At 33.1% G+C, this 24,226-nt stretch overlaps 1 protein-coding gene across 6 annotated transcripts in view; it reads left to right on the top strand.

The window, feature by feature from the left end:
• Positions 1-24,226, top strand: part of UNKL (unk like zinc finger) — a 150,249-nt gene that overhangs the window by 65,998 nt on the left and 60,025 nt on the right. For 4 of the 6 annotated variants that reach the window (XM_074197147.1, XM_074197144.1, XM_074197143.1 and 1 more), the window contains 5 exons: positions 385-502; positions 4,472-4,556; positions 8,049-8,206; positions 14,106-14,294; positions 18,801-18,863. In XM_074197147.1, coding sequence (XP_074053248.1) covers positions 385-502; positions 4,472-4,556; positions 8,049-8,206; positions 14,106-14,294; positions 18,801-18,863 — 613 coding nt within the window. Of the gene's footprint in view, positions 1-384; positions 503-4,471; positions 4,557-8,048; positions 8,207-14,105; positions 14,295-17,408; positions 18,266-18,800; positions 18,864-24,226 lie in introns of those variants that run through there. The other 2 variants (XM_074197145.1, XM_074197148.1) reach the window with 2 other exon arrangements.

The raw sequence follows: 24,226 nt of genomic DNA, 5'->3' as shown, positions 1-24,226 counted from the left end.
CCTAAAGATGTTTAACCAATCCTAGAAAAATGCTTCCCAATTAATTGCTTAGTAAAGACAGATTAGACTCTGCTAAGTTTAGGAGAAATTTGTGTATTGTTAGGCTGGCATTTCATCATTTAGCTTTCTTTTTCATCTCAATGAGAGAAATGATATTTTAAAAGAACTTGTAATGAAAAGTTCAAAGAATTCTTAAAGTTACTTCTCTTTGCTTATTCCACTGGTTTAATGGTATTCTATTTTTTCAGTGTTAAACAAATGATAACATGGTTGAACCACCCAAATATCTATATCTGTATATTTATAGACTTTGATATAGTAGAGTATATAAATGAGTGATATTTTCCTTTCTTGTTTTTCAGTAATTTTTTTTCCTCCTTCCAGGTCCACTCCTTGCCCCAGTGTAAAACATGGAGATGAATGGGGAGAACCTTCAAAATGTGAAAGTGGGGATAATTGTCAGTATTGTCATTCTCGTACTGAACAACAATTTCACCCTGAGGTAAGAGTTAATGCTATTTTAATCTGATGTAAAAAAGTAGAAGTAGTGTGATATAGTATCTTCCAGTTTTTCCTGTTAAAAACTCTTAAAATTTTGAGGAAAATGAATTTGCTTTCATCATTTCTTGCTGTTTTATGAGCCATTAATGCTGATAATTCTCCACCATCTATCTTACTTTGTAAGTTTTGTGTAAATGTATATATTTGAGTCCAGTGATGGTCTTTGTTCTCATTTCTATTTGACAGAAATGATGAATTTCTAGGTAAATTTTTAGAGATTTTTGATTTTCTTGTTATGATGATTGCTTTAAATGAGTAGTCAAAAGAATACTCCATATTGATGTCTGCACATTTATCCATTTCCCTTTTTTTCCCTATGTCATTAGCTTGTTTAATTAGGTCAGGTTGGTCAGTCACAGGGGCACATGCCTATACTCTTTGCTATAGGGTGGACTTTAGCTGGTGAATCACTTGAACTTTGAATTGTGAGCTATAGTGGGCTAAAACTGGGTGTCTGTAGTAATTTTGGCATCAATGAGGTGAACTCCTAGGAGTAGGGGGCTCTTACCCTCATCATAATGGGGACTACTACACTTCATCTCCAGTGTAGACAGATTAGGGAGACTCATCCTTAAAAATAACTAACTAAAAATAGATCATGTTGGAACTACTTTAAATTGCACAGCATTGGGGCAGCTAGGTGGTGCAGTGGATAAAGCACCGGCCCTGGAGTCAGGAGTACCTGGGTTCAAATGTGGTCTCAGACATTTAATAATTACCTAGCTGTGTGGCCTGGGCAAGCCACCTTAACCCCACTGCCTTGCAAAAACCTAAAAAAACCCATAAAAAATAAAAAAAATTGCACAGCATATTTCATCTTTTTCTAAATTGGTATAAATTTTGATATTGGTACAAACAAATGAATGCTCTGAGTTTACATATATATAGCTGTATTGGAAAATACTCCTATATAGATAACTAGTCATTTCCTATCTATTAAAACATTAGTTTTTTTTTATGGTATTTGATATTCTCCTTGACTAGTGCCTTCCTATTCTCTTCTTGAAGAAAGTATATATAATGCATAGGTGTGTGGCTTCTGTGTAGTCCATATGCCTTTACCTTTTTTGTTCCTTAATCTTAAATGTTTTTGAGTGTCTTTCTTAATGTCTTAGTCATCAACTTTTAAAATAGATGTAAATTTAATTTGGAGGGGCTTTTTAAGTTCTCTGAAATTTTTTTAACCTCTTGTAAAAATGAGAAGAAATTGAGGATAGCTTGAAGAAATAGTAGGATCAAATGAAGGAAAGTGGCAGGGGAAGAGCAAGAGAAGAGATGATTAAAAGCACAAACTCTGGAGAAAAGATAGAAAAAATTGTACTTAAAGAACAAGTAGTTAGGACTCTAGCCAGGAAAAGGACATTTTCTACCTTGGAGACTAGCAAAAAGAAGAAAAAAATGAGGGACAAAGTAGAATGGTTTGGAGATATGATATAGGAGAGAAGGAGCTTATGGAATTTGGCCTTGATTTTTTTTTAAATAAAATAAAAGATAATTCCTTTGTATAAAAAGAGATTTAAAAGAACACCAGCCCTGGATTCAGGAGTACCTGAGTTCAAATCCGACTTCAGACCCTTAATGATTGCCTAGCTGTGTGGCCTTGGGCAAGTTGCTTAACCCTGTTGCCTTAAATAATTACAATTTAAAAAATAATAAAAAAAGAGATTTATAGCAAAAGAAGCATGAAGAAAATATTTAGAAGATTTATTGTAATCAAGGTGATTCTTGTCAGGGAAGAATAAAACAGTTTCCATTTAAGAGTGAGATTAGGTAAAACAGTTGGTTTGTTTGTCTGACTCTTAACAGTGTTCTTAAGAGGAGAACTGGGACAGAAACACTAGGTGATGAGGTTAACCATAGGTTGGAGTCTGTTGAGGCATGAGTAGTCATAGAACATAATGGCAAGAGTGGAATGACCACATATTGTTGCACTAGTCATTTTATGACCTCCATGGTCCCTTCCAGTCCAGACTTATGATGCTATATAGGACTAGGAAGAAAGGAAACTGAAGCCAGAGTAGCAAGATATTGAAAACTATATCTATTTCACCCAAAACAAAAATAATTGTTTCAGCAATGTTTAATAATGACTGGGAATAGAGATGAAACAAGAACATGACTGGATAAGGAATTCCTTCCTATCCTGTTACACATGGCACAAGATAACAGGCAGGTCAGAACTGGAAGTCTAGTGAACCAAGATAGGTTTTATTCATGCCATATTTCCAATCAGAAAAGGGGTTAAATCCAATGGTTCATTTAGTAAGGAGAATAAAAACTGACTATTACAAATTTTGGAGAATAAATGTAAGTGTTAAGAGGTCAGCAAAAGCAAGAAGTGATAAATCAGTCAATGAGTGGTGCTGAAAGAATTGTGTCTTCTAATCCTATAGCAGTGACTGCTCTCCAGGGGGTCTATATTCTGAGGAGATGAGGCATGATGGTTTCTTTGTCTTTCTGCTACTATGTTTAGCATGTTGGAGGATTGTATGTCAGCGTTAGAGGATTGTATGTCAAAGGATTGATTCACTTCACCCTGCATCAATTCATGCATGTCTTTCCAGGCTATTCTGAAGTTCCATCCCTCATGATTTCTTACAGAATGATAGTGTTCCAACACATTCATATACCACAGTTTGTTCAGTCATTCACCATTTGAGGGAAATCCCTTTAATTTCCAATTCTTTCACTACAAAAAGAGCTGCTATAAATACTTTTGTTCATGTGGATTTTTACCCTATTTTGTGATCTCTTTGGGATACAGATCTCATAGTGGTCTGGTTCAAAGGGTTTGCATAGTTTTATTGTCCTTTGGGTGTAGTTCTAAATTGCTCTTCAGAAAGGTTGGATCAGTTCACACCCCACCAACAGTGCATTAGTGTCCCAGTTTTCCCACATCCTCTCTTAACATTGATCATTTTCCTTTTTTTGACATATTAGCCAAGGCAGAAAGCAGTCTTGCAGGTGAATCCTATTGTAGAAGGCAGGACCAGAGGAGTTAGATTTTTCTTATAAAGAAGTTGAAAAAGGTACATGGAGAGAAGGGTACTGAATTGGATATTAGGGTGTGGGTTCACATTTCACTTTGCCTTGCTATATGTGAGGCTTTAGCAATCCACTTGACAGTTCTAAGACTCAGTTTCCACTTGGTAAAAGGAGGAGTTGGACAAGATGAACTCTTATGGTCCTTTATAGCTTTAAACATGTAATTTTTTGAGATCATACTACAGAGAGTATTTAAAGGTAGAATGGAAGATAAAATTTATCCAGGTATCGAGAAACTTGACTTGCATATTTGCTGCATAATCTGTAGCAATTTTCATTTGGCATTGAGAATTTATTATTATAATTTAATATTTATTAGGAGAGAGAATTTATGGGTGGGATTTTGTTTAACAAATTCAGATTTTATTATTATGCCATATATTTCTATTAAAAGTCCAAAGATTATTGCTTAAAAGTTATGGATCATTCACTGGAATTCACAAAACAGTGAATTGTTAACCCAAAATAATATCGCCATGAAATGAATTATATTTCAAATTTAGATAAGTTAAATGAAAAGGTAACTATGTTAATTAAGCTATTTTTATCTTAAAACTAATTAATCTGACAAAAATATTTAAATGAATATTTAATCTTGCTAAACAGAATGGTTGGATAGAGCCCTTGGATTCCAAAAGACATTTGACTAAGCAGATGGTATTTGTGTATTTTGTTGGGGATAAACTGAAGGCAGCAAAATTCAAATCTTTTTTAAAAAGAAAATAAAGTTGGTAGTAAAATGCAAAGAATTTCAGATATATAGAAGTAGCTTTTCATAAAGTTTTTCATAAAATTATTTCTAAGAAATGTTATCTTGTACTTTATTTAGTGAATTGATCAAATATATTCACTTTCTCTTTCCTAGATCTATAAATCTACAAAGTGCAATGATATGCGACAAACTGGGTACTGCCCTCGGGGTCCATTTTGTGCTTTTGCACATGTTGAAAGTAAGTAAGAAAAACTAAAATATTTAATATTAATGAAGATTATATAATTTTAGGTCGATAGTTTCAAATATAGCAGGAATAATACCTCTACAAAACTTTAATGAAAAATTGTTAATATTAACTTTCCCTTGACTTTAAAAGATATTTTATCTCCTTGTTAATTGAGGAGCAGCCTGGCAAAGTTGATAAATGGCCTTGGCATAAAGAAGACCTGGATTAGTGGTGAGTTTCTGACTTCTATGGGCTATGTAACCCCAGGCAACTCATTTAATCTCTCGGTGCCCAATCCAGCTTTCTCAGACTGAGATTGCAGAACATGGGTGCCTGGTCTGTATTAGTGAAAGAAATTTTCTCATCAGAGAGATCCCTATACTCACAAAAAATCATAAGCCCATCATTTTAAAATTAGCTATTACAACTTTTATTTTCTCAGTTCCAAACTGTTTTGTGGAAGCTCTTTTCTATTTGTTTTCCTTTTTTTCCCCCAGGGTAATTCTTTTTTTAAAAAAATAATTAATTTATTTTTGAATTTTACAATTTTTTCCCCTAATCTTGCTTCACTCTCCCCACCCCTACCCCCCAGTAGGCAGTCTGATAGTCTTTACACTGTTTCCATGCTATACATTGATCTAAATTGAATGTGATAAGAGAGAAATCATGTCCTTAAGGGGAAAAAAAATGAAATATAAGAGATAGCAAAATTACATGATAAGATAACATTGTTGTTGTTGTTTTTTTAAATTAAAGGTAATATTCTTTGGTCTTTCTTCAAACTTCACAGTTCTTTCTCTGGATACAGATGGTATTCTCCATCGCAGATATCCATATATACCACAGTTGATTAAGCCATTCACCAGTTGTTGGAAATTCATTCAGTTTCCAATTCTTTGCCACCACAAACAGTGCTGCTATGAATATTTTTGTACAAGTGATGTTTTTACCCTTTTTCATAATCTCTTTAGGGTATAGACCCAGTGGTATTGCTGGATCAAAGGATATGCACATTTTTGTTGCCCTTTGGGCATAATTCCAAATTGCTGTCCAGAAAAGTTGGATGAGTTCATGGCTTCACCAACAATGTATTAGTGTCCCAGATTTCCCACATCCCTTCCAACAATGATCATTGTTCTTTCTGGTCATATTGGTCAGTCTGAGAGGTTGTGAGGTGGTACCTCAGAGATGCTTTAATTTGCATTTCTTTATTAAGTAATGATTTAGAGCAATTTTTCATATGACTATGGATCACTTTGATTTCTTCATCTGTAAATTGCCTCTGCATATCCTTTGACTATTTGTCAATTGGGGAAATGGCTTTTTTTTTCTTTTATAAATTTGGCTCAGTTCTCTATATATTTTTGTTTTCTTTTTTTTTAAATTTATTTATTTAAGGCAGTGGGGTTAAGTGACTTGCCCAAGGTCATACATTATTAATTATTAAGTGTTCAAGGTCACATTTGAACTCAGGTCCTCCTGACTCCAGGGCTGGTTGCTCTATACATTGTACCACTTAGCTGCCCCATCCTTTTGTTTTCTATAAAGTGCATCCCATGAGGATCATAGTAAGGTTGTTGAAAATTATCTGTAGTCTTTTGTAGGATACATCATGTTTTCTTGTTAAAATTTAGTTGAATAATTTGGTTCATTCCATTAGGCATATATTGATCTTAGAAGAATGGAGCTATGGCCTAATTTTGTCACACATATAATTCAAGTTCGTTATGCTTAAATATCTTACACTCAAATAATGGATCAGTCTTAAGATAATCAGTTTTTAGACTTAAGTATAATTGCCACAGCAGTATGAGAAAGAATTCAGGGACATAGGCACTTGGGAATCCTCCAGAGATCACTTCCAGCGCTAATCTGAGTTCCTTTGGTCTGAGTAAACTCCTTTGATCCATTGTCCATCCTCATTCCTTTTGTGCTCTTTGCAGATAATACAGTAAAGGACTCCTTAAGCCAGAAAAGAGATTTCTGGTTGATTCTTAACTAGGCTAGAAAGTAAAAATAACTTTTGAAACATATTTTTTAAGGGGAGGAGTTAACGGCAATCTAATAAACATTCATATTCTCAAAGAAGAAAATTTTCAAAAATGTTACCACATTTGACATCAGAGTTTACAAAAATTAGTAAATAGCAGAAAAGCTACTGAATTTTAAGTTTGAGGGATTTTGTCATTTGAGAATAAAGAATTTCTTATTTTTAATTCTGATATTTCAGTATTAGTATTAGTTCAGTAAAAGTACTATAACTGTAATAAATTTGTAACTTTAAGCATCTCAGTTATGTTGGTGTTAACATCATGAAATCATAGTAAGCCAGAATATTTTTCTTTGTTTATTTTTTATTATTTTGGGTTTTTTTGAGACTGGGTTTCCTTACTTGACTGGAAGTACAGCAGTCACTTTATGGGCATTATCCTAATTCTAATCAGCATGGTTATAGCTGGTTCACCTGGGCTAGTTCACCCTTCCATAGACAGATGGATGATTTTGTATGATTACGGATTCACTGTAGTGTTGCTGGATGAAGTGCAGATTCCTTATTGGCTTTAACAGTGCTGGGGGCAGCTAGGTGGTGCAGTGGATAGAGCACCGGCCCTGGAGTCAGGAGGACCTGAGTTCAAATCTGATCTCAGACACTTAGTAATTACTTAGCTGTGTGGCCTTGGGCAAGCCACTTAACCCCATTGCCTTGAAAAAACTAAAACAAAACAAAATAAAACAAACAGTACTGCAGCAAAGAATTCTCCATCTGAAGATACCTGCAGGGACTGTAGGCATGTTGGTACCATAATGTGCTGCTGCCAGTGTGCTTTTAGCAAGTGTTATAATTAGCCTCCTATTTACTTTAATATAAGACTTTAAATAAATTATCTTAATTACTCAAATAAGTAGAAAACTTAAAGAATTGTCCATTATTTTAATATGTGATGCACACACACACACTGATCCTAATATTTGGTCATCTACATTGTTTAGAAATAATGAATAGACTTTTTTCCCCTCAGATGTTGCTATTGAATACAAATGTTCATTAGACTATGCTTAGCACTGAAAACAGATTAGTTCTGTAAACCAGTGATAGCATGAAGATTAGCATGGCCATTACGGTGGTTGAAATTTTTCTCTTCTCTTTAGTCCTAGTTTAGGAGGAAGTACAATTTTATAATTTCAGAATCAGATCCAACTAACTCAAATTTGATCATCCTGTTTTCATCTTATCAGAAAATATGTTTATATTTTTAGATATATTGTATTATATAGTTAATGATCTCAAATCTACAGAAATTATGGATTTTGGTTCTTAAATATTTTGTTACCTTTTTAATAGGAATAAATAACTTATTTAAGAATATTTTTATCTATATTATCAATGCACTTTAAACTAAATTTTACATTCCTTATCTGTGGCCTTGTTTAAAAAAATTGTTATTTAGATTTTGAGATGCACTAACTTATTACCTGATATGTTGGAATTTTCTTCACCAGAGGATACAATGAATGTAGTTATGATGCAGAACAGTGGTCAGTCAAAGCCTGGTACTCACATGTTCTCAGCAGAGAGTATAGGAATCACAAATGACTGGAACTGCCATGATCCAAACTCCACAAACAACATTACAAATAATAATGGGCAGCCTGGAAATGTAAGTACCTCTAAATATACTTTCTGCAATTAGTAGATTTTCAAATGATTTGGTCTTTTGTTTTACTATGTTATAGTAGAGAAGAACATATATCTATGTATATGTCTGTACATACCTTACACTAATGTACTTGCATACATACAAACATATGTGTGTCTCTGTTATATGCCCAACTCGTTATGACCCTCCTCATCTGGAAGAATTCCAGACCATTCTTTATTAGCCTCATTCCTGTTCATTTACATGTTGCTAGAAGTTAGTCTTTTGGTGGCTGCTTATATTTGACCCAGCAGTTTGGCAGCCTCAAAAAATAAATACTTGAAAGCCTCTTTGCACTTACTTCCCTCTTAAATGGTCCTAAGGACCCAAGGTGTGACAGAATTGTTGTACTGTCCCTAATCTACGTCCTGCCCTCTCAAATTTGTGATTTTGGTTACTAGAAGAGGGAAGATGACTTAAGCAGACCTACTTCTTGGTACATGGAGTAGGAACAGCTTTCTCAACCTTTAGTGACCCCCCCAATCTACTATGTCTTAATTATTCTGTTATCTAATTATCATCATTTATATTTAAATTATTTTATATTTTATGTTATGTATATAAATATCATTTATATTTATATTTAATCATTCTATTATCTAATCATTTATTAGCCAAACTCAATCTGCTTACCTCTCTCATACACGCGCGTGCGCGCGCACACACACACACACACACACACACATACACACACACACTTTTTTTTTGATTACACATTTATTCCCTGAGATTTATCAAACAAAACCAATAGGGAATGGAGACCATCTCATGATGATCACCAAGAAACTAGGAAAGTCAGTGAAATCTTATACCATTTGGGAAATGGGAAAAATCATTAATCTGCGTAGTGGCCTGAACATAGGAATTTGTACAACAATATCTCTAATTGAAACTGTATGTCTCTTTGAATTCTTCTTTTGTCTCTTCCTGGGAGGATGGTCTTCCATCCTGAGCATCATTCTCCTAGATTTATAATGAACACAGGGAGCTTAATTTCTAACTAGCGAGACAAGGTGGTCTTATATTGAAGTCTAATATTCTCTAAAGGGAATTAAATCTTCTCTCACATTGAGGTTATGTAGTTATGCTTTCACCCCTTGTTTTTTTAGTCTGTTCTCAAGCAGATTATTGTCTCTCCAGGAAGGAGTTTAATCTGTGAAATTGTAAAATGGTAAAATAAAAATCCCCACGTGTTCCAGCTTCAGGGCCATTACAGAGAGAGAGAGAGAGAGAGAGAGAGAGTCTCTCTCTCTCTTGTAAATCAACTGATTTTCAATTCCTGGATGATCATTACATATAGGAAAGATACATATGTACATTCTGATTGTCAGGTTAACTGCTTTGTTTTCAAAAATGCACACACAAATATATATATAATCTGAGAGGACTCAGTTTGGTTAACAAATGAAATTGGTTAATAGAAGCACATATACATACATACATATTACATGTATACACAGAACATAACTATTAGTTGTTTTTAACTATCAAGTGAAGTGTGACAGTGGATACATTATATCCTTACAAAGCATTCAGAGCCCCTATTTTCAATGCATGCAGCCAGAATTGAAACAGTAAGTATTTAGAAGTTTGTTCTTCAGTCATTCTCAAAGTGTTCATATATCTTACCTAGGTCTTCAATTTTTTCAAAGATGATGGATAATATTTCTTGTCTTTATTTGGTGGGGAGGAGTGAGGGGACAGTAAAAGAAAAAATTGTGCATGGTGCTATTCTGTATTCATCTAGTTTTGATTTTGCTTCTTTAGGTCCAGTTTATACTTACAAATTTTATTTGTGGGAATCAACTTCAGTAGTGAATTAAATATTTTGTATGTTGGAAGTTAACTTTTAAGAAAGGAACAGGATTCCCTGCTCCAAACAAAATAGTTATCCTCTTTCAATATATCATTCTTTTAAAGTAGGTGTAATAACTATATGAATTGGACACCAGCTCATGTATAATAAAGGAGAGCCTGCAGTAAAATGTAGATGGATAGTCTGGAGTTCTTTAGGTTTCTCTTTTATCTTCTGCCTTCACTTCTTTGGCTGAAAGCTCTGGGACTTCCCTTCACTTTGCCAAGTCAAAGCTCATTATGTCAATATGTATCTTGCCTATGTCATCTTTGCCTCTTTGTCAGCTTTGTAACTTGTCTGTTGGCCTTTCTTCTAGTCTTCAGAGCAGATCCAGTCGTTTTGAGATCCTTCAGAGACAGGATTCAGATATGCAAGAGTCTACTGTATTTTAACAAGAAAAGGTTGTTAGATAGTTGATGCATAAATCAACTCAATAAATTAAATTCAACAAACAAGTGCTTGATGGATGACAATGTATTGGAATAGACATTGAATTCTTTTGATGATAACTTAGATTTTCTGCAAGGAAAATAACTTATTTTGCAGTGAATTTTCTTAACACTATTACTTGCGGAAAGTAATTTGAAGACCTAAACATAGTTATGCCACTTGTTACTATTAGTATTAGTTTCTTTTCAACTTAAAGGCAGCCTCTTTCAAAATTAATTTGAAAAGAAATGGATTAAAAACATGTTCCTTGCTTTTTAGTTTCTTCACTTTAGTTATATAATAGGTAAAACTTGAGATAAATTTCATGGTTTATCTTTATAAGAAAAGAAACATGATATTAGTGAGTCTTTAAGATCATCATTAAACTTAGCTATGCTTAATGAATAATCAAAAAAGTTATTAGAATTCAAAAGTTAATATTTTTAGTTGCCTTAAAAAAGAACAAAAATAGTTCTGTTTTTCCCCCTCAAATTTGATTTTAGTTTTTTTTAGTGGTTTTTTTTTTTGCAAGGCCAATGGGGTTAAGTGGCTTGCCCAAGGCCACACAGCTGGGTAATTATTAAGTGTCTGAGACTGGATTTGAACCCAGGTACTCCTGACTCCAGGGCCGGTGCTTTATCCACTGTGCCACCTAGCCACCCCTCAAATTTTATTTTAAATATTTTTTCTTAAGCTAGGGTGAAGTTGCTTCAAGATGAACAAAATCGGGGTGGCTAGGTGGCACAGTGGATAGAGCACCGGCCCTGGAGTCAGGAGTACTTGAGTTCAAATCTGGCCCCAGACACATAATAATTACCCAGCTGTGTGGCCTTGGGCAAGTCACTTTATCCCATTGGCCTTGCAAAAGAAAAAAAAGATGAACAAAATCCATCATTTATCCAACTAATTTTTTTGCTGACCCTTGTGAAAAAGCAAAATGCCACATTTTATCTGGCATTTATTTTAAAAAGCAATCAGTAGTTTAATTCAGTTCAATCTCAGTAGATTAGATCTCTTCTATATGCAGTAATATAATGAATATTGAGAATTATAATAACAATATTTCATTTTTGTTATTTATTTTATTTATTTATTCATTCATCCATTTATTCATTTATTTATTTGTTCATTCATTTGTTTGTTTGTTTATTTATTTATTTTAGGTTTTTGCAAGGCAATGGGGTTAAGTGGCTTGCCCAAGACCACACAGCTAGATAATTATTAAATATCTGAGGCCAGATTTGAACTTAGGTTCTTCTGACTCCAGAGCCGGTGCTCTTTCCAGGGCGCCACTTAGCCAACCCTAGTAATTTATTTTTACAAATTTTTTATAAACATCAAGAAGCAAGACCAGTCTAATGTTTTCTTTTAGGTTGTTTTTTTTTTTTTTTTGCAACGCAAATGGGGTTAAGTGGCTTGCCCAAGGCCACACAGCTGGGTAATTATTAAGTGTCTGAGACCGGATTTGAACCCAGGTACTCCTGACTCCAGGGCCGGTGCTTTATCCACTGCGCCACCTAGCCACCCCATAATGTTTTCTTTTAATTTTTAAAAAGAATTACAGCAGATAAAATTAGTTATAACAACTTCCCTATTGCTTCTTTTCTTCTCCCTTTTATTGTTTGTCCATATAGTTTTATATTTGTTTACATATTTTTCTTTTTATATTGTTGTAATGAATATATTATATTTTAGTTTTTCTTTCCTGAACAGTTTTACCATTCTCCATATTTCTACATGTTCTGCTTATTAATAATTTTCTAACTTATCTGAAATTTCAAGTTATCACCATCATGATTCAGTGCATATTACAATGTCCTGATGTATAACAAACCCTCAATAAATGTTTGTTGAATTTATTATGTCAGTAGAAAATTCAGCACACTAATTTTATAAAGCACTTTCATGCTTTTCTGTTTCGATCCTTAGACATTGTAAGGTCGTTTATCAACAAAAGAAGATTCAGTTGGATTTTGTAATCTGGCAATAACTAAGACAGTAAATATACTATTAATATTAAAAATCTTTTAAAAATAAAAGTATTGGAACAAAAAGTATGCTCTGCTTGAATTTTATAACCAGAAAATTCAGTAAACTAGGATCCTTTTTTCTTTTTGTATCCCTATTATTTATCCACCTTTATTTTAGCTGTTTCGATTTTTAGCTCTACTAGTGGAACCAGAGGCTCTCATGGAAGAAATCTCTTCTAATTTCCCTTCTTACCAGTGCAAGAATCACTTCAGTAACATCCCTGCCTTAATTACTATTACTATAGTAAAACATACCTTTATTTGTTTAATTGAGAATTTTGAAACCTGGCTAAAGAACTTTTGCCCCTTTGAGAATTTCATGTTATTGCTTTTTCATCCTACTGAACTAATTTTGAATCTTGAGTCTGTCACCTGTCATATTAGCTGACCCTCTCAGTTTTATTTCCATAGCATATTCTTGGTGTCTTTGTGCATATAGTTAATAGAAGGGATAGAGTCCCCACAAGTTGGCAAGGATCTGTACCTCTACCAGAAAGAAAATTAGATTAGTTGTTATGAATTTTTTATTGAAAAGATCTTGCATTTTTTAATATTAAGCAAAACTCCGTAGGGCCTAAAAGGATAGTGAAAAGTTAGTTATGAAGTCTTTAAGTTAAAAACAATAATCTTTGTCCTTAAAAAGCTACATTTCTATTTGATTTAGAGTTGTGTTACTGTTCTGATGATTCTCAGGGGTTTAAAACCCCATATTTATAGTATTTAAGGGTCTTAAGTTTTATTTTATCCTTTAAATAACTCATTTTAAAAATTGCATTGAAAATGTAAATGTAGTCTGTTCATTTTCTCTCTCTCCTATTTTCTTATCTTCTAACTAACTTCCTACAACTCAAGATAATTTTGAAAACAAAAATTATTGGTTCAGTATTAAGTGTTTTGAATAGTCCTCCCAAATGCCCAAGTAATTTCAGTTTCTTTTTTTTAAATGAGATATATGGCCCATAATTATTAGAAATAATTAACTTAGATACATTTTAAACATATGCACTCTTTAATTGGGATTACAGTACTTGAGGCATACACTTCTGAGAAATATTTTTATAGAGAACATGACCTTTTAGAAGAGCAACTGTGTTCCTTGCTACACATATTACACCTTATGCAAAAGGCATTTCATTATTCTGAGAAGGGTTAAGGGAAGAACATTAAGTAGAGTTTTGAGATGAAAATTTGAATGCTTTAACTTTTTTCTTCAAATTAATCTTCTTAAGTGATAAAAATATTGACTGAAACCCCTCAAAAAAGGAATTAATTTGGGTTATGATTAACCAAACCAAAACGGAACAGATATTAATTGCATAAGAAAATTAAATTATGTAACATAAAACAACTTGGCCCCATTTGTAAGGCAGTTTTTTTATGTATTATGAGAATCTTGCCTCGAGTTCATGTCTTGTGCATATAAAACCTAACCTGTGCATGACATTTTTTTTTTCCAATTTTCAATGAGTGCCATGTTTTACAGAACATTAGTTGAGTGGGGAAGGCCTGGGCAGATACATTATGTGTTTTTTGTATTCTTCCTTAGATCTCCTGTTCCAATAGTCCAACAGTAACATCAAGCTCTGGTAGCAGTAGTTCCTTGTCTCCTATTGGACCCCTTTGTAGGCAAAGATCATTAGCAAATGGTGGTTTATGTTCAGAATCTACCACATCAGGCGTTTCTTCACCAACTTCTAGCTATCCTAAAGCACCAGGTTTTGAACGAGAGGATCAGGTATGTCAATTGACAATAAGTGAAGAAGACATATTTGCTACTTTTTATTTTTTACTTATAATAATGGCTTACTTTTGATAACTTGCAAAGTAATCAAACTTGATTTCAGTTTGTTGGTGTTCAAATAAGTCTTGGTGGTGGTAATAAAAAGCTTAGCCTTGGGATCATATACATCCTTTACAAAATAAAAATTGAAATTTGATTTAAAAAAGTTTCATGTATAAATAATGAAATACCCCCTCAAATTAGTATAATAATCTCATTTATATCAGTGATAAAATTGAAAAGATAATGGTGTTAATACATGAGCATTTGATCTTAGATCAGATAACCTCTATCTTTCTGTAGTTTTGAGTTGTAGCCCACTATAAATGGGTCCCTTAAAGACACTGGGATTGCATGCTGTCCTTAATAGAATTTACTCTAGTTACTTTCAAGGTCTTTTTTACATTACTGACTATACTATCCTGGGATTCTTGATCTTTTTTTATATTATGAACCCCTTTGTCAGTCTGATGAGGCCTCTAAACCCCCTCTCAGAATAATGCTCTCAAGTCTATAAAATAAATACATAGGATTATAAAGAAAACCTGTTATTGAAATACAGATAATCAAAAAAGTTTTAAAAAAAGAAAGAAAAAATTTCTGTACTTTAAATTGAGTCCCTGCACTAAGACTCTTGCTTTTATTGCACATTTATAAATAGAGAGTAAGTAGTTATTTACTTTCAGTGCATCTATTATCTTTTCTTCCAATTCTTAGATTGATCTCAGTCATTTAAAATTCTACCTTGGTAACCAGGTCCAGAATATTCTGCTCTGTATCTGTCTTCTCCTGCAAAATGTATAATTCACATTTTATTATGTGTATAAAATCTTGAAAAGTAGTTTTTGCTGTACATATAATAAAAATAAAAATTTACTCATGTTACTATAGTATATGTGTTATTCAGCTTTGGAAATACTGCCTGTGACATGAGCCATATGAGCAATAGAAAGATAGCAAATTTCGGTTGACCTTTTTTTGGAAATGTGGAGAAGAGGTAGTCTGTTATGTGGAAAGTTTCATACCTGAATTCCTATATATTTTTTTCCTAAATAAAAGGAGGAGAGAAAAGAAATAGATATAATATCCTCTGAATAATACTTTTTGAGATATTTGAATGTCACAGTGTATGCATTGATAACACTTATTGGAAACAGCTTAAGACTGTTCTCATAGAACTAATGTTAATCATACACAAACAATTGTCTCACCTAAACAGTAACACAACTGTAAACTTTAATTATAAATCCAATTCATGGCTACTTCAAAGAGATGAGTATTTTTATGCTTTTTTTTTCTTAGGTTTTTGTAAGGCAAACGGGGTTAAGTGGCTTGCCCAAGGCCACACAGCTAGGTAATTAAGTGTCTGAGACCGGATTTGAACCCAGGTACTCCTGACTCCAGGGCCTGTGCTTTATCCACTACGCCACCTGGCCGCCCCTATGCTTATTTTTTAATAGTGATTTAGGGAAATTCACACTTTAAAAGAACTACTATTTAAATGAATGAAAAGGTTATTAAGTATGCTCAGCTAAGAAAATCCATAGAACATTTTACATTAATACTTTTTTATGTTTAGAAGTAACTTGAAAGTTCTATCCTAGCCCATTCTTTTAACAAGGTGAAATGTACATTTTCCTACTTCCTCAATTCTCCAAAGCTGGAGAGTTTGGGTGAGGAAAATAGATGTAATACTAATTAATCACTATTATTAGCTAGTTAGCCTTACCTTAGGTGGAGTGAAGAAATTTAAATCCAGGGTGCTAATAATAGATGATGTAGACAATAGTTGTGATACTGAAAACTGAAAACAAGAGTAAGGATTTTTTTAGATAGTGCCTGAAGAAACATTTCAGTTTAGTGGAATCAAAATATCATTTTGGTGATAGAATTTTCTATTATTTTGTGGGTCATTTTTAGAAGATAGTAGAAGTAGATTTACAAAAACTACTTAGTACAAGAATGCTTCTAAATAACATTCCAGTCCCCAGGCATTTTGAGGTGAGTGCTACCTGCCATCTTGTAAAAATTGTAGCCCCCAGTTTTTTCTTTACATTTTTAAAAACCCTTGTCAGGAATATATTAAAATTTCCTTAAAAATGAATTCAGGTTTTAAAAAACCAACAGTTTTGCCATATAATGAGATTTAAGGGAATAGAATTTCATGATCACTCTCTGTCTCTTGTTTTCTCTTCTACTCAGTTAGTAATATTTTTCCACAGAAGAGAAATTAGAGCATATATTTAAGATGATTTTAGAAACATGTGGAAAGAATATATTTTGGAATATTCTTATCTATTCTTAGTCACTTAGAAAAATCATTGTTTCATGATTTGGCTTATGGTGGGAAAATCAGATTAAAAGACTTGACAAAGAACTTTTTTTTTATTTTTATTTATTTATTTTTTTGCAAGGCAATGGGGTTAAGTGGCTTGCCCAAGGCCACACAGCTAGGTAATTATTAAGTGTCTGAGGCTGGACTTGAACTCCGATACTCCTGACTCCCAAGGCCAGTGCTCTATCCACTGCGCCACCTAGCTGCCCCAGACAAAGAACTTTTAACTGTTCAAATTTATCACCATCTTTATTGAAATCCTGAATACTAGGAGTCAGGGGTTGAACTTTATTTTTTTCTTATTATTGTTCAGTTGCACAAATTTTTGAATCTTTGGAAACCCCATTCTCTATGAACATTGGTATTTTTTCCTAGTATTTGCTCCTCATGAATAACTCTAACCAATTCACTTGACAGTTGCTTTTGATATAGTAAATAAGAAATTATAACTGACACATAGGCTTCTTCTATCTTGACCAAGTTGCCCAACTGATTTCTGTTTTATCATAACCTTGGTAAAATGAGATAAAAATGACAAGCCTCACTCCTCCCTTTTGATAAAAGAGCTGATGGAAGCAGAAGCAGACCTGTATATTTATGAAAATTTTGTTTCTCCTTTTAGGATGCTAACCCCTTGAGGACTGGAACTAGTTTTATATGGGTTTGTGGTTGTCTGTGTGGGTGTCTGTGTCCTTCAGTGTTGAATGTGGTGCTTAAAAATCAGTTCAGTTAATATACACAATCACAGACTCTGCCTCAAGGAACTAATAAGTTTATGAGAAGAAGGAAAAATATATAAGTAATTATGAGGCAAGGGAGAAATAACTTTACCTTAGCATACATACATACATACACACATTATATACACACATAATATACACGTATATACACAACAAATTTATATAGTAACCAAAGATGTTACTTTCATTTGACAAATGATAAAATACTTAGAGGTGTTTTGCGACATTCCAGGGATTACACAACTATTAAATATTATTGGGAATTCAAACAATCATTGATGACTTGAGAGGTCATCTAGGTCAACCACTTCATTTTCATAAAGAAACTCAGACCTGGTGTTCTTGAAAGTTTGATGCAGAAATAGTTGGGGGGGCATAATTTTTTCTCTGTGTTGATGAAGGGAACAAACAGTAGTACTAACAAAATTGTTATTATGGTTGTTGAAACATCTTCCAATGAATACACTATGATTTGCTTCAAGAGGGTATTTTAGTAATAAAAACCAACATCTACTTATCTGAATTTACCTTTTTCCCTAAGTTCCTTTATAAATCCAATCATACTGAAAGACCAAAGACCTCAGCAAGTCCAGCCCACTTCTACACCTACTCCTTCCCTATCCTAATTGGATAGAGGCAGACAAGGAACATAAACCCTTGCAAACATCCATTTTACAAACTAGAAAAAGAAGAAAATGGGTACAAAAATAACACAACAGGGAGTGACATTAGAGGCAAACTGAAAATTTAATGGTGTGGCAGTTTATTATTTACTTTTCATAGTTTTTTTTTTCCTTGGAGGCAGGGGGGGAAGGAGAATGCAGGCCTACTCTACAGGAATACCAGATCAGGTAAAAGATAAAAAATAGGATGATAGACTTCTCCATAATATGTTCCTCTTAAATATTCATTTTTATGGCAAAACTATTGGCTCTAAGCATGAAAATATTTGCATGAGTACTAAGTATCTATGAACTCTGTGGTTTTGATATTGATAATTTCCTTCCTAGGAGGAACTAGATGGTGGCTAAACCTCTATTTGGAATAATTTCTAACTAGTATATCTTTTAGAACCCTTGTCTTGCTAAATTTTGATTCTTTTGAAATTGTTTTCACAGAATTTTGTAAATGTAGGTTATTCTCTCTCTCCTATCTCTCTAATTTAACTATCCATCAACATTCTGTGAAGGTAATGTGTTATATCCATGTGACTATGAAATAGAAATGTTTGAACTGAAGAATACTGATGCATAGATCTCAATAATTTTTTCTGGCTTAGCTGTTTATTATTATTTTACACATTCAGAACTCAGTTTGAATCAAATATATTTATTTGAAGTAAATATTGTTAATTATCTTTACAACATAAGTATTTCTGTTTTTCAGGCAAAACAGAGAAATTTGCCAACTGAAAATAACCAGAAAATAAGTGAACAAGACAATAAACAGGTACAGTCAAGTGAGATCAATATTTTTAATTTGTTATCTTTGTGAGTAGAGTAAGCTACTTTTATTTTCCTAAAAGTGTTGAAGATGCTATAGATTTTCCTTTATTATTTATTCATCCTGCACCTTTATAAACATTCCATCAATTAGTTGTACTGTGCTTTTGTTGTGTTAGTCTTCTTACAAGAGACTTTTTGGTATTAAGTAGGGTTTTCATGTTTTGATGAGGTTTGTACTTTAGAAATAGTAAAAAGAAGCTTTAAACAAAAAAGAAAAACATCTCCAGGGAAATAAAACATTCTATAAAAATCTGTCAACTTTCCTAGCCAATCTCAAATGATCACAGATTGTATTTCTTTATCTCTTGACTACTTACACAGTGTGCAAGCTCATAACTTATTTCCCTCTCTCAAAGTCAATGGGACAAAATATTTCATAAATTGTAAGTGAATTTTTTTTCAGAATTATTCTGTTCTAAGTTCCATAAATACCTTTTGTTGTATTTGTCATTAAGTATTCTCGGGTCTTAGTGAAACTCTTCTTTTTCTTAGTAATTATAAAGAAATACCTGCATATTCTAGGATTTCTGTAGTAGATACTTGTAGAACTGATACTTGTCAGGGATATTGGAATTTAGAAGCAATATACTTTCTGCCTCCTGGCTAAGAAAGTCAGATAATGATTTATGATTCTGTGTTATAGGGAAAAGAAACTTCAACTAACCATCTATGGAGACTCAGATGTAGAACATAAGAGATGCCTCAAGTTCTTCCCTTTCACCTTGTTCCTTATTCTCCCTGTCATCACACCTATAAGGATAGCCATTTAAGACTTTATTTTATTTTTTATTTAAGGCAAGGGGATTGAGTGACTTGTCCAAGATCATACAGTTAGGCAATTATTAAGTGTCTGAGGCTGGACTTGAACTCAGGTCCTCCTGACTCCAGTGTAGGTGCTCTATTCACTGCATCACCTAGCTGCCCTAGGACTTTTTAAAAAATATATGTAGGGAAATTTTTTCTGGTCAAGAGCATTGATTCATGGGGGGTGACCGGGGCAGGGAATCAGCCAAGGGGATTTAAGAGAAGAAAACTAAACTACAAATCAGGTCAGTTATATAGGAGTTGGGTATTTTTTAAGATATATATATATATAATAGATATATAGATCTAGATATCTATATCTAAAACATTAAAATCTGGTTTACAATTAAGGACAAGGGATAATGGAACTTAATAAATACAACATAGTTAATTTTTATGAGGCCTACCTAATCCAGTTGATAGGACTAGAGGAAGAAAAAAAAGGAGGGAGAGGTGAAAAAATAAAAAGAGGAGATATACAGAAGTAGAGAGAAGTTATAAAATGCTTAAATTAGTTTTGTCATATCCTGCTTTTTCACTTGGGATGATGATTAAGAGGATCAGTGCCTAGGTACTGTTTTTTAGAATGTCAATTAAACTATTAATCCCTCTTTACAACTCTGTAGCTGATAATTTTTAAATATTTAGGAGTACTAGTTTTAATAGGCTAGTCGTAGCAGTATCTGAGGAAATTTATTTCCTGGGCTAGAGTTGTAGAGGCTCAAGTAACAGCACATCTTTGGACTGGATGAAACTGAAGACTGGATCTAGTCTGGGAATCAGAAGTTCCCTATTGCTCTCCTCAGGGAAGAAATACAAGACACATAAAAGACCACAAAATTATTTTGGGATGGCAGCATCAGAAATGATTTTCTGAATCATTTTTGATGGTTGGATTGATAATATTTTAGTCCAGCTATTGAAGACTTTGAGCTCATTTTTCAATCATATTTTTCCTGCCCTAAAAATAAATGATAATGTATTCTCAAATAGGTCTCAAAAAGATCCTAAGTATTATCACAATATGGCGATGTCACCAAGAGTATATTGATTCACTTTAGCCAGATGGCTTTGTTTTTAAAGGAGACCTCAAAGGACTTCTTTTCAGACCCTTTTACTTGGGTAATTAGATAGTTTGTTTACTTGTTATTAAAGGAAAGACTGAGGCTTCTTTGAAGAAATAGTCTTTCTTTTATAGCTGATCCATTAATAGGTGTTAATTACATCATTTTTATCTTTGTTTTGTTCTAGGCTAGGGTTTTCTGAATGGCTTCCTCTAGAATGGATTTCTTTTTCATTCTAGGGCAAGCTAATTTCATTTATATTTGTCACAACTAAGAGTTTAAAAAACAGGGCTATGAATGATGAAAGCTCAATCATGAAAGTAAACAATGATTCTGTTAGAATTAACGTGATAGTTTCTGCTTCTCCATAGTTGAAGTTTGGTTGTGTAACTATATTAGGTCTCAAAAAGACAGATACTCATGCCACTGTTACTCTAATTTAAGATTTCTTTTCATTTATACCTGTATTTCCACCTTTGAATTTGTAATTAGTATACTGTACCTTTTAAAAATGGTGAGCTTGTTTCAGTGAAAAAAAATTGGAATGTGTTATTTAGGGCTGCTTTCAGGTTAGTTCTCTTTCCTTCTTACTAGTTGAAAGGGGCTCCTTTCTAGTTTGAGAGAGTACTGGATAGAATACAGTAATCCTTCACTGAGAGAACTAGTCTTAACACACTCAGGCAGTGCTAAATCATTGCTGTGGTCACCTTTGAGAAGAAATTGAGAAGAGAAGCAAAGTTTTGTACTTTTGTTGAATTATTACAAATTTTTCCAGGTTTCCCTCAATATTCTTAAATTAAAATCAGTCATCCCTCTTATTAGAGATGAAGAAATCTGAGATTAAGAAGAATTAATCAATTTTTCTTTTAAACAAAACAGGCACAAGCATAACTCTCAATATTAGAGAAACGAGTTTAGCCACTGTGTGTGTGTGTGTATGTGTGTGTCTTTTAATTTCTATGATTTCAGTGAAAGAAATGCATGTACTTGGCTACTGTTGATTTCTTACCAGGTAAGGTACCACTTTAGTGCCCACTAATGCTTGTATGATTGAAGGTGAACTCTGGCACTATATCATGCAATCAACCTCTACACATTTTCTGTAGATATATAGCAGAATTAGGAAATAGATGACTTATGATTGGAGAGAAGGCATCATTGTTTGCCATTGAATACATAATAAATAATATATTAGATGGATTTGAAAAACTATAGCTTGGACAAGAAAATGCACTTGAATCCTACCATATCAAAGAATCTTAATTATTGGAACTAGACCAGGTAATGGTTGGCTTAGTGAGTCCGAACTGGCTCAACTTATTAATAATTGGTGGTTGGGAGTGTGACTTTTTTTCCCCCTTTACTGAGAAAGATTATACAATTTCTCTATGAACCAACCATTCTTTGGAGAGATTTAATAATGATTATATTAAATGAAGGTAAACTTGAGGAAGCCATCAAGTAATGAGGTTAGCAATTGAACTCTTACTGAGAATCAGAAATATTAGTTGATCAAGAAAACATACCTTTTGAAATTAAAACTGTAAAATATGGAGTTTAAAACACTTGTTGATAGTCCTACCATAATCTCCTTTGAAGGAAAGTTAATGAGTTTTATCTAACTGGGAAACCTGCCCATTGGTCGATTTCTGAAAGGTCCCTTCCTATTCTAACTTACATAGTCTTTTTAAGCAAGTAGAATAATCCATTCTAATTCATAGCTATTCATGCCACTTCTCTACAACTTTGTTCCTTTTAATTCTTGGCTAAATGTACTCCACTGTTTCTCAGTTGCAGTGTGTCCCCACCTCCACTCTTGCCCTAGTTTGCTTAATCAGCAAACTTTTTTATTGAACACCTACAGTGTGCAAAACCCTCTGCTAGGCACTAAGTTCTCAGTTAATTTTTGCTATTTAGTATTATGTGCAGGTTATAACTTCCAGAAATCTCTGACAAGAGAAAACATTAAAAGTGACTGTAGGGAGCTCCTACTTAAACTTTAAATCTGTTCTTTATGCTGACCCTGAACTTCCAGCTCTCCAGACCTTTGAACCAGCCTTAGTCAAAATCTAACCGCTTTGAGTAACAAGAAATCAGCGAGGATCATGGAACACAGTGACTTAGTCAAAGCTCATTTTCATCTTTAGAAAGACAAATAGTATGCATGTGTATAAAATTAGAGAATTGAACTAGATAAAAGATTCTTTAGACATTGAGAAGATATTCTGCCTTGTTATAAAGTCCATAATTAAAGATGATGTTTTTAAGGCAAGAAAGTTATTTCCTAAATTTTTAGCAGTTAGAACATGATTATGAGCCTCCCACAACCTAGTATTTTTGGCTTTATGAAGAAGTCTTCACAGTTGATGGTATTCGTTTATATAATCTTTTTTTCTGCTGTAAAGTGGAAGTCTTCACTAAATTATCTTCTTGGAGTAAAATGATAAATAATTAGGCAACAACTACTGAGCATTAACCATTTATCTGAAGATTAGTTGTAAATCCTGTGTAGTGAGATCTATTAATAAAAATTCTCTCTGTTTTTTGCATTTCTTTCTAGAGCATAAGATTTTGGGAAGCTAATATAGTTCATAGTATTAGAGTAGTTCTTAATATTCAAAGAAGAGTTAAACACATTCTGTTTGTTAAGCATTTGCATAATATTTGGTACCAGGGCATCAAAGTACTTCACATTATAACATACAGTTCTTTATCATTTTGCATGTGCATGTATACATACACAGACTTGTCACATTTTAGAGTTAACAAGTTGAAGAGTTGATATATAAGCTATAGTTTCAGGATTAAGATGTCTTATAATTGTCTTTTTTAACCCTTGCTGTAGCTTTTCATAGTGCTTGGGTGAGGATGGTGTTGGAAGCCAAGGGGAAGAGTTATGAAAAAAGAAAATATGAAATCCCCCATCTCCATCCCAGTCTTATTATTAATCTCATAGTCTGAAAGGAAGAGCAGAGAAGGGATTGAGATCAGTATTGTGTTTTGAAAAATGTTAATAATTTACCTAGGTGGAATCATTTCATTTAATTTTTCCCATGCTTAGTATAACTTGTATTAGCTTAAGCCAGTCATTTTAGATTTTATAGATAATTTAGTTTATTTAAAGTTACTGTTTGTTTTTTCTTTCATAGACTGTTAATGATTTCAGCAACAAAATTTTTACTTTAGAGAATTATTTTGATCAAGTGAATAAATTGAAAGTGATACAGGGAAAAATAATTTTTATTTAAATATTTACAGATTGCAAAATATTTGGTAACAGAGATTGTCATTGTTTTAGAGCCAGAAATTATGTTCTACTCTTTATAGAGAGCTATCTCTGATTTAATAAAAAAACAGTTCTTTCAGTGTAGTGCTTTTTTTAGCTTTGAGAGTTTTCTTGTCTTTTCAGCTATGTATGAGAGAAATTCCATTTTTTTAA

Source organism: Macrotis lagotis, chromosome 8, assembly GCF_037893015.1.
Source record: "Macrotis lagotis isolate mMagLag1 chromosome 8, bilby.v1.9.chrom.fasta, whole genome shotgun sequence".
NCBI classification, from domain to species: domain Eukaryota; kingdom Metazoa; phylum Chordata; class Mammalia; order Peramelemorphia; family Peramelidae; genus Macrotis; species Macrotis lagotis.
The sequence above is the reverse complement of the archived record's forward strand: the minus strand, read 5'-3'. Positions and strand labels throughout refer to the sequence as shown.